Source organism: Triticum aestivum, chromosome 2B, assembly GCF_018294505.1.
Source record: "Triticum aestivum cultivar Chinese Spring chromosome 2B, IWGSC CS RefSeq v2.1, whole genome shotgun sequence".
NCBI classification, from domain to species: Eukaryota; Viridiplantae; Streptophyta; class Magnoliopsida; order Poales; family Poaceae; genus Triticum; species Triticum aestivum.
In genome coordinates, this window is record NC_057798.1 from 131,990,272 (window position 1) to 132,001,158 (window position 10,887).

Sequence of the window (10,887 nt, forward strand, 5' to 3'; positions counted from 1 at the left end):
AAAAATGACTAACCAATCAGGTGAATAAAATCAAGTCGGTTTCATTTATTTTCTTTTGAGTAACAAATCCAGCCAATTTTAGGGTGTGTTTTTTTGAGCTAGTTTTAGGGTGTATATGTTACACGTGTAAACCGCTAGAAAATGGGAATCCAAGCGCGGCCCAAGTTTTTTTAGCCTCCCAAGTGAGCTGGCCCATTTCTCTGGCCCTTTCTTTCAGTGGTTGTTGTGATGGGCCCTGGCTGTCGGTCACTGTGAAACGAGTGGTCCATGTTTCTCCTGGAGGTGGCGTGGTGGCTAGGAGGATGGCACCCAGCACGTGTCCCTCCATTGCCTGAACAATGCTGTCTATAGAGGAGAAGGGGTCTGTTGGGGAGGGATTTGGTTTGCGCCGGGCTGGGGTTTGCTGCGGCTTGCTGCAGCGTGGCCGGTGGGTGCGAGAGTGCGCGACTTGTCTGTCCGGGTGGTCTCCGTCGCTGCTGGCTGCGGTTCACTTATCCGCCGCTGCTGTGTGGTGATGTTGTGGCATTCATTGGGATGTTTCAATTTGGTCAGTAGGTTGTGGTGGCATCTTTCGATTCAGTCATCGGGTTTTGGTGGTGATATTGTTTTTGTTGTTAGTCGTTTTTGTGAGTAGGGTCTGGTTGTGATTTGCAGGCCATTGTTGTTGGTCAGAGGAAGGAGCGGTGGTCTTCATCTGGCCCAACCTGGTGTGCGCGGCGTGGCGGCTCTGTACAAAGGGAGAGACGATTTGGGGACGGCGTGGCGCTTCTTCGGCTTCGCTCGGTGGCTATCTTCCATGTGTCCTGATGGATCCGGTTTGTTCGTCTCCCTTTACTGTTTACATTCTGTCTGTGCTTGTTGTGAACGTTCTTGTGCCTTGTGGTGGTGGGAGGTAAGGTTTGTTAGTCTGCGATTGACTGAATTTTTTTTCTTCCAAATCATGTGTGGCCGTCTGAATCACTTCTCGCTTAGAGATTACTTCTCACTTAGAGATTCACGATGATAGCTGCACCTTCTGGTTAGGTAGGGTCAAGGTGGCTTCCAGTTTAGTTCTGAGTAGGATTTATGGACATCCTATACAATGTTATGGCACCCACGGATAGGGCAGCCAAGAAAGGAAAACCAATTGTTGTTTTTGTTGAGAAGCATTGGGGAAAGTCTGTATCTTGCCTGCAATGTCTGACTTATTTCAATTGCTTGTATGATGAAATTTATTGCATGGAGATTTTGCACTTGCAGTTTGCCTGGTTTGATGCTCTATCCATTTACTTTGCAGCTCATAACAATTCTGTTGAAACTATCCATGAGCGAATGTTTATGCCATCAATGTTGACCATTATATCAGAGAATTTAAAGTAGGTAATATCCTATCATGTTTAAATAAATTCTCATCTTATTTATTTCAAGGACTTGAGTGTTGTTACAGAATACATATTAGCGGATCTCGGTTTCTTAGGGTGATGCCTCCTGCACCAACTGACACACTGTTGACAGCATAAAAAAAGATGCTTGAACTAAAACTAAATTCAATAGTTGTTGCAATTCAAGAGGAGCATGGGGAAATATGATGTGACATGTGAGTACCTTCTCTCTATGTAATTACATTACTGCTAATTTCTACCAGCATTCTCTCACTATTTTTCATATAGTTGCACCCAATGGCACAAGTACCTAATACAAACCAAGGGCTTCCCTTAATGGCTATAAGTTTTAGATCACCGAGAAACAAATTCTACAGTATGATTAAGTAATAAAATATTAAAGAAACAGCTGATGGTTTGTTTGAAATGGAGAGGACAATGAACACACATGCTGAAGCTTTAAGTTGACTTTACAGAATGTGCACACAATCAACCAACCGGTTGATATCTGCTAGCATCCCCTTGCTGGAGCCTCATTTGAAGGGAACACCTGCTGAACAAAATAATTGGTCGCTGACACTGACAATCTTCCCTATGCGCTTTGTTGATAAAGATTCTTTGCAGAATAATTTTTTTCCTGGAGTGCACCTAGAAAACACGATAAAAATTGGGGAGATGAAAGGTCAGAATCATTTCTATTGGTGTCTGACTGATCTCACTGCTAAAGAAGCATAAATAGCAATCAATGTCTAGTGAAAGCCAGAAGATGAATTCCTTTCGGTAAACAGGTAATACATGGCACTTCTTAAAGAAGAGAAAACAAATCTTTTATTCAGTCTTAGGTTAATCCATATATTCCAAGCAAAAAAAAGGTCTTGCAGCTTTGAAGTAACAATAATTATTTTCCATTTAATTTAGAGATGAACAACTGATCCTTGTAAGTTTGTTGTAGAATGCTAGATTGTTGGTGTCAATAGATATTCGAAAACTGGAAAGTAATGAACTGGGAAATGCTATTCAAAAGTTGTAGTCCATACAAAGAAATTAATAAAAAATCACATAATGGACCAGTATAAGAAAGACAATAGCTGCATATCTCAAGTTGGTAAGCATCAGATTCACATGTCACAGCCAAACAGAGCAAGGACATATTATTGTAAGAATTGCCCATAAAACCAAACAGAGTAGAAGAGGAAGGTAGCAAACCTTTGTCACAGCACAACATTCGCTAGCTATCGACGGATTGAACACATGTAGGAAGAACATGGCTAAACACACTTCAAAAAGAGACCAAGACATGGACTGGATCAAATGCATATCCTACTGGAAATGATAAACATCTACTTTAGCAACTCAAACTAACATCTTAAATGAAAAGAAAACAGAAATGAAAAACATAATTTGAGTGCTACACATGCAGATAAAATATCAGATTCTAAAACGTCAGAATGAATCACTTAATTACTAATTTATTTCGTCATTTATACAGTCACAGAAAACAAGAACACTATCTTACTATATAGACAATGCCTGTTGCATGATCGGTCATCCACACAGCAAATATCTGACAGAAAAGAGCAACTTTTACTTAAGGAAATGGATGACCAAGTAAAATGGCCCCCAACCCTGTATACACGCCAACCTTGGTCAGAATGAACTAAATAAGCGTTTTCTTTGGATAGTTTGAACTAATACCGTACACAACTTATTATTTCTTTGGACAGAATGAACCATTTATCTATACTACTATATAGTGTACCAGTTTTGAAAATTTGAAACATGGACTTAGGAAGCAATTTCAGCCGTCGATGGGGTCAATCCTATGGTCCAGATTGCGTGGATTCGCGTCTACAGTGTCCACCATGTAGCTGCATGTTCATTCTGGAGAAATCTAGGTCCTCCTCAATTATTTATTGCAAGACGTCGCCTTTCTGCACTGCAAGGTCAGGCCACGTAGATAGAAGGACGCCGTCCAGCCATGGACCTGCAGCGCAGCAAACCGCAGTCACGCCAGAGTGCCAGACTTTTGGTCCTGTACTCCCATGTCTATCCTTCTCTTTAGAGTGTGTCAAGTACGGGTAGCTTTCCATGTGTCCCAAAGCCATCACATGATTTTATACTAGCCTAACTTTGCATCCCGTCCGTCCCTGAAATTGCATTTTGTTTTTACGGAATACGACATATATGGTAGTACAATGGTTAAGTCATCTTATGATTAGAGTATCACACTGCACAAATATACGAGATGGTCAACATTTATGTGTTACCAAGTTTTGCGACCAGGAAAATATTTTTCTTCCAAGAAAAAAAGTGAAATTAGGATAGCTGTCATGATAACTTTACATACAAACAGAACATAATTGTTGATTTGTTAGACTTTTCAAGGACTTCTTTTTTGAAGAAAAAAAATCAGCGTGGGAGATTTGTTTTCACGAATTGAACTTTGCACGTGCTGTGCACGTACCCGCGTACTAGTAGAAGAATAGAGGAAAACATGACAGCAAGACTCGACAGTGCTTTCCAGGCAACAAAGGCCCTTCTTCTTTTTTAACTGAACCAGCAACACATGCCGGCTCCATCTTCTCTTCTGTTGAGGGCATGCGTGAGGATGGAGGAGAGGGTGTGTGTGACAGCGAGAGAGGATGGAGGCTAGGACGCGAGGACTGACCTCTCGGGTGGACAGACGGTGGCGCGAGAGCCGGACGTCTCTGTAGCCCACACTCTTACTGCGGATGACGATGGTGCCGGCGCCGTGGACCAACGCTGCGGCTCGAGCTTAGGAAAGTGAAATCGCAAAAGACTAATATGTATAGTAGTTTCAAACTCTCCATGACAAAGAAGAAAAATCACAATAAAAGTATCCATTGTACACACAAGTACCTTCTAAGACGAAAGAAGTAGCAGCTTTCAATGGAGAAATAGGCAATAATAATCGACTGTGCCTTCCTAAGCCAGCTCATCAATCACACAGACCTACAACTAAGAAAAGTGGACATTTGAAAATTTCATCAAGCAATTGGTATACAATTGCAAATGAAGCTGAAATTAAATAATCCATGAGGTGATGAAACCTACCTCTGTAGGTGATGCAATCCAAATCATGCCGGGCCAATGAACAAAATGGCCTGCAGCATTCACCTAACACACATCTAGCTGAAAGGCGGTATTTCTTTGGTTCTCAAAATGGGACAGTAACAGCAACAAAGGCTGATGTTGGCTGCAAGCAAAGTATTACGCATCAGCTTGTAGCAAAAAACACGGTTGCACTTTCATATCATTAAGAACAACAACGAATTGGAGACTCATCAGCTTCTAGTATACCTGAAAAGAAAATATATAGGTCAAACTCTTCTTCTCACCTCCCAGTACATTATAGTACAAAAAAGGCAAGCACAATAAATAAAATAAATAGGAAAACAACATAGTAAGGCGATGCCAAGCATCCAAGATCCAACTTTATGCCTACACATAATAACAGACAAATGAATTTCAATTTACAGAAGTAAATAATGACTACTACTCATCTGGTTTAGCAGTAACCCACTCTCTGAACCAACACAAAATGGTTACATATTTTCCTTTTTCCTAAGATCATTTGCATTGGGAAGCATTTAACCCGACCTAATCAGGAAGGAGCTGCAGGTTTTCATTTCTATACTTGCTAATTCATTCCAACATGCGTAATAGCCTACTAAACCAAATCATCCAAAAGAAATGAGATAATCTTCTCGACTATGATTATTGTACAATAAAGGCCATGAGGTAAACAGAAATTAAAGCATCCTGATCTCCTTCAATACTTAAAATGCAACTACTCAACTTGTTATCTTCTACTGGAACTAAATTACAGAAAAATCAAGTCACGTGACTAACATAGATTAATCCTCCCCTGTTAGCCCTTTTGGATTTTCATCAAACAACTTGTAGACACGGAGAAACAAAATTTGTACAAACAAAATGAGAAGCTCTCGGAGCAGGGGACTGGAAGAAAAGGGGAGGAATAAATCAGTAAGAAGAGAAGGGACCTGAAGTCGAGCTGCAACCAGGCGAACTCTCGGCTGCACCGGCTGCTCGCGCTTCTCCTGTTGAGCACCTACAATGAGGAAGAGGTCGACCAGAGCAGCCACACAAGGTGGAGGAAAAGGCGGACGGCATGCCGTGGAGCGGCAGAATCGGGATCCAGCCCCAAGATACGAGGCGACGCTCATCATCTGCCTCTCCAGTTCACCGGGTGGATGGATGGTGGCGTGAAGTGCGGTAGATGAGGCAGCACTGGCGACTGTTGTGGCTGCTCCTACCCTGCGGCTGCCCCTCCCCTCTTCTCGAGCGCATGGGCGGAGGCTGAGCACGGGCTGGCCGCAACTCGGTGCCTTCCGAGGGGGCAGACGAACAGGCGCAGAGGCGGCCGGCGGCGAGGCGGTGTAGGAGCAGGGGCGTGGTGGTGGTGGTGTAGAGCATGGGAAGAGGCGAGGAGGGGAGGCGGCGGCGAAGGGAGGAGGAAGTGGGCGAGATGCGATGACGGAAGGGGATTGGCGATTAGGTTTTCACCGTGCTGCTCGCAACGCTTATCCTTCTTTCACCTTTCACCCAATAAACACAAAAACGAACTACACTTTCAGAGCCTGTGGGTAAATAAGGCCCACCTGTCATGCACATAGAAGCAAGGAGAGAAGTAAAGAAAAGAGAACGGCTGAACAGTTGCCACGGCTGTAAAAGGTACAAACGGCAGGCAATCGTGCGAACCCAATCGCCCGCGCGATGCAAACGTGCTAGAAGGGCGGGTTGCCTAGCGTGATTTATATGTTCAATTGAACGACTCAGCAGTCGAAGGAAAGCAGCGGGCGACCAGCAAGGTAGAAACAGTCTGCGCGGACGCAGCAGCACCCGTCAGTAGCGGCGAAAACCACGGCAGCAGGGGCGGTTCAAAGCCATGGCGGCGGAGAGCGGGTTGAGGCCATCGCAGCAACTTAGAGCGGCAGGCGGCTCGATCGGGTGGAGCCCCTGCAACAAGGCGGCTCAGGCTGTGGCCGTGACGGGTCATAACAATAGAGGCAGAGCTTGCAACCACGATTTAGAACAGCAGTATGGCTCGGCGACCCGGAGCGATGTGACTTGGCGAAGGTGTCTTGGAACCGAACAACAGATACAAACAGAGGAGGCTCCGGTGGTGGTTCCCTGAGGCCGCCGAGACGGACCGGTTTAACTTGAGGCGAAGCTGATGGACCGGCGTTTGTGAGTTGGAGCAGCAAAAACGGGACTGTGGCGGCGAGTCACAGCAGCTAAAGCAGGGACGCTAGGAGGCACCGCAGGTACTAGATTGAGGAGCAGCGCCAGAGTCACCCGGTCGGGGCGGCGCAGGTGAGAGGCGAACTGCTGAAAAGCAATGGTGGCTCGTGGACGAGGAGGCCTCAAGCACGGCTGGTTGACGCAGCAAGGTTGGTGGCTTCAGAAGCGTGGAAACAGGTGGATCCCGCTCATTACGACCATGGTGGAAGTGGGCGCGGCGAATTGGCCGCAGCTGTACGTGACTCGCTGTTCTGGAATTTTGGCAATGGCAATGGAGCGGCGGGCGCACGTCCGGCGGGCGGAGGCAAGATTGCACGCGGGGAGCCACGCAGAGGCGGAACTCGGCGGCTCAACGACGCGACAACCCTATGGCGAGTCAGAGCGGCCCTCCCGCTGTATTCAAGGTGCAGGCTACGACGGTGGTTTGAGCAGCACGAGGCAGAGGCCCGTGGCAGGAGACTTGTCAGCGGCGGCGAGTAGAACCACGGCAATGGGGCGACTTGACGCACGGCGAGGGCGCGGGTGGTTCAACAGCTGTAGCGAGGCCACGGCGGCGGCTCGATGGAAATGGGCCCACAGAAGTGCAGCGGGTGAACCGGCGTCGGAGTCCAGCAGCCAGCGCTCATTAGCAGGTCCATGGCAGAGGCAAGCCGGGCGGCTCACGGCGACAGTGAGGTTAAGACGGAGCAACCGCTGCTAGTGAAACTTCAAGGGCGGCTCCTAATACGGTCGCCCGAAGGCACATTGGACGGCGAGGAAAGGCCGTAGCGGCGGTTTAGACAACGGCGCACCACAACATCAACTCAGAAGGAGGCCGCGACAGAGGGCGGTTCAGATCAGGCTGGCTCCCTGGCGAGTTAGGTCAAGACCGCGGCGTTTTGGAGTTGAGACTTGAAGCAGTGACTACAGTGATGGAGGTGGACTGAAGCAGAGTCGAACCCGGCAAGGAGCGGCGACTTGGGGAGGCCCGAGTCTGTGGCCTAGTCTGTTTCTGAGTCGCACGTTTTTGACAAATACATGCCCGTCTCAACCGCCGGGTCGTGGCCCTCTCCTTTTCTCTTGTTTTAGACCTCCAATTTCTTTCAACTCGTACTGACTGCCTTCCCTTCTCAGTGGAAAAGCAGCTGAGCGCATCGCTATCATCCTTAACTTGCAGGGTAAACCTAGTAGCTTCCTTGGGTAGATGTAGCGTTTTGGAGAAAAAACCAATCTGAATTTGCAACTCCGCCCGGCCTTCACGTGACGAACAGAATACTAGTCTCTACTCCTAATGTCTCAGTTGGTAGGTCGCGTTTCGGGTTTTATTTTCGTCCCACCTCACCCGGTCTATTTTGGTACTTCTTTGGTACTTTCTCCCACCTCCCTCTCAGCCGCGAAAAACCAAGGAAAACCCCGCGATCGACTCCTGCACACGCCCAACCTCCCGTCTCACGCTAAGCCGCATAGAACCAAAAAAACCCTCAAGCCGAGTCCCCCGCCCGCCCCCACGCACTCCAGGCCCTAACATCCCGTCGCACCAAGAGAGACGAACCAAAAAAATCTACGAATAGTCCGCCGGTTTTTTTTTGCTGGTTTTTATTTCGCCTCACCACTTTCATTGGTTTTATTTCGCTGGTTTTATTTCGTCTCCCTCCCACCTGTCTTTTCGCTTCACCACCCATATAAACCCATCAGATTAGTTACCATAAAAAAATCACAATCAATCAAGTATTGATGATCAGATTAGTTACCATATAAAAAATAAATCGCAATCAATCAAGTATTGATGGGATATTTCCTTATATTGATGTGATTTCCCCTTTTTTATCATCAATCGTCTCTACTGCCTAAAAAATGCGTAGCTTTCCTTTTTCACTTCACCACCCACATATACCCATTAGATTAATTACCATATAAAAAATAAATCGCAATCAATCAAGTATTGATGATCAGATTAGTTACCGTATAAAAAATAAATCGCAATCAATCAAGTATTGATGGGATATTTCCTTATATTGATGTGATTTTCCCTTTCTTATCATCAATCATCTCTACTGCCTAAAAAAATGCGTAGCTTTCCTTTTTGCTTCACCACCCACATAAACCCATCAGATTAGTTACCATATAAAAAATAAATTGCAATCAATCAAGTATTGATGATCAGATTAGTTACCATATAAAAAATAAATCGCAATCAATCAAGTATTTGATGGGATATTTTCTTATATTGATGTGATTTTGCGTAGCTTTCCTTTTCCTGCCAACCGACCGCGTCCCGTCTTCCTACATCCGCCCTCGTTGCTCTGCCTCCCGCACGAAAAAAAACCTCTCGTTTGACCTCCCCCAAACCCCGCATGATAGAAAGACCCAGCCGCCTGCTTCCCCTCCTCTCGACCACTCCATACGTCCAGATCGTGGCCCCATTCCCATCCTCCTCTCACGTCACGGCGGCCAATGGACTGCCGCCACCACCCTCCTACTCTCTCGCCGCCGCCGTCCTCCTGCTCGCTCGCCGCCGCCGTCGCCACCAATCCCGTCAAAGGCGCCGTTGCTGCTATGTCGCCTCCTTTCCCCATCCAAGCCTGACCATGGCAACGGCGCCCTCTCATGTGTCCCGCGGTGAGGTTTGGAAAGGCGCGACCACAATCCAGTAGGGATCTCACCGCGGACCCGTCCGCTGGGATGGGTGTTGCCTCCGTTGCGAATGGGATCGAAGGGAGGGACTACTTCGTCGTCAAGGTCGGCGAGGCAGCGGCCGATTGGGAGCCCGGTTGTGAACATGGGAGTTCGACCCCATGAAGGCGGCGGCCGTGGATATTGGATGTGAAGCAACCCCACTTGCCGGTGGTGGAGGCTTGCCGTCCATGTGATCCTTTCTTCTCCTGGTATCCCCATTCCTTGCCTCCCATTACAAAAGCGAGCATAAATGAGAGCAGGGGCTGATTTTCATCACTTCATTTCTCATATTTTTAGTTGCTTTTTTGAGATTATACAAGATGCTCTCGATCTGTTTTGTCAAATTACTTGGATCGTCTTATGGAATTGACAGCCATCGCATTTTTCACCTTATGTTATTTCTTAATCCTTGTCCCACTAGGCATCCACTACATGTTTGGTAATGACGTGATGTTGAGATGGCTAGGAGAAGCTCAACAGCCAGATCAAGGGCTATCGAGATGGATCTGGAAGTCAAGCAGTAGTTCTTCTGTTAAATTTTGGTTATTATCTTTTCTATTGTTACGATTGTGGGATGGTTGATTTTGATTCGGTGTAACATTTGCATTTGTTTCCCCAGCTTGTTGGCATAGATGCGTGGCACTGCGGCAACTAATCAAGAGCGAGGGCAGTGCACATCAGAGCTACGCTGAATGTAGCGAGCCAACCACGAATTGGGTATGTTCTTTCATGATTTGGATGAAAATTTCAGTTCATAGTTTCTCCGTACGTGGCAACACACTAACGGTACTCATGGGCTTAGGATGAAAGTAGCGCCAGCAGAATCAGTAGGTTGGATGGGAAGGCGGTTGTTGCCCTTGTCCCTTGGTGCTAGCCTACCGTGGTGGCCTCACTAACTTGCTCATTGCGAATACGAGTTCGTGGGGTCGCGAGTTGCTGCAGATTTGTTTTTATCACTTTTTACAATATTTATTGATGTATCCCTAACTCATCGAGTCATTTTTAGCTTTGATTTCCCATATACGCCAGCCTAAATATCCGTCAGAATATTTGCATGGTTAGTGGACATTGTCCCTTTCTTTCTAATGTTTAATATTTTATATTGCCGATAGAAATAATTTTATCCGCTTGATTTAGGAAGTGCACATAGGTAGGTCAACATATTTTGTAGCTCTTTCGAATGTAAAAGCATATGTTGCATAAGAAATTATTATCTTCCAAGCATACTCACATTTCACTAACAAATAGGGGGAGGTTCAGACTTCAGAGCAATGATAAAAAGGTTTATTCCTCACTCTTTTGTTGGAATTTTAGTTCCAAGTTAACATGATTTCTTATCCGCTTCATAAGTCATGCATCTGCTTAATTAGGTGATAAGTAGGGCTATTGTGGGGTTTGTTTAAACTCCAGCATAAGGAATTCTGGTTTAAGAAAAAAGACTTTTGGCTTCTTTAATTACAAATTGATTGCAACATCGTGTTAGTATGTGATTTCTCACATCTGGTTGTAATATTTGTGAAGACGTGCATTGCGCGTGCACTTGGAAGCGGGCCCGTGGCCCGTGCCGGATGGCGCCGACGCTGGC

The 10,887-nt window shown here is 46.3% G+C and overlaps 1 protein-coding gene and 1 long non-coding RNA gene across 10 annotated transcripts; one reads left to right on the forward strand and one right to left on the reverse strand.

Annotated features, from left to right (window-relative positions):
• Window positions 1–342: 342 nt before the first annotated feature.
• LOC123043888 (uncharacterized) lies at window positions 343–10,583 on the forward strand. Of its 7 annotated transcripts, none has more exons than XR_006419677.1 (6): window positions 343–547; window positions 655–815; window positions 1,277–2,149; window positions 9,724–9,822; window positions 9,922–10,019; window positions 10,105–10,582. XR_006419677.1 is itself a non-coding variant. In XM_044466482.1 (4 exons), the coding sequence occupies exons 1-4, from the start codon at window positions 515–517 to the stop codon at window positions 1,497–1,499; spliced, it is 354 nt and encodes a 117-aa protein (XP_044322417.1). In that variant the 5' UTR covers window positions 354–514; the 3' UTR covers window positions 1,500–2,278. The 7 variants fall into 7 exon arrangements, 1 of the variants encoding a protein (XP_044322417.1); XR_006419676.1 differs by having other exon boundaries at window positions 1,277–1,355; window positions 1,427–1,576; window positions 9,724–10,019; XR_006419674.1 differs by having other exon boundaries at window positions 1,277–1,576; window positions 9,724–9,844; window positions 10,105–10,580.
• Window positions 1,510–6,111, reverse strand: LOC123043889 (uncharacterized). Of its 3 annotated transcripts, none has more exons than XR_006419679.1 (5): window positions 5,387–6,111; window positions 4,437–4,578; window positions 4,030–4,334; window positions 2,568–2,684; window positions 1,510–2,009 (listed from the first exon to the last, which is right to left on the reverse strand). It is a non-coding gene; the product is annotated as an uncharacterized lncRNA (long non-coding RNA). The 3 variants fall into 3 exon arrangements; XR_006419678.1 differs by having other exon boundaries at window positions 4,030–4,340; XR_006419680.1 differs by having other exon boundaries at window positions 3,826–4,340.
• Window positions 10,584–10,887: the final 304 nt, after the last annotated feature.

Coding starts and splice junctions, on each gene's coding strand:
- LOC123043888 (XM_044466482.1), top strand. CDS start 515: ATGTTGTGGCATTCATTGGGATGTTTCAATTTGGTCAGTAG. Junction 556..654: donor TGTTTCAATTTGGTCAGTAG/GTTGTGGTGGCA, acceptor TGTGATTTGCAG/GCCATTGTTGTTGGTCAGAG. Junction 816..1,276: donor CATGTGTCCTGATGGATCCG/GTTTGTTCGTCT, acceptor TTTACTTTGCAG/CTCATAACAATTCTGTTGAA.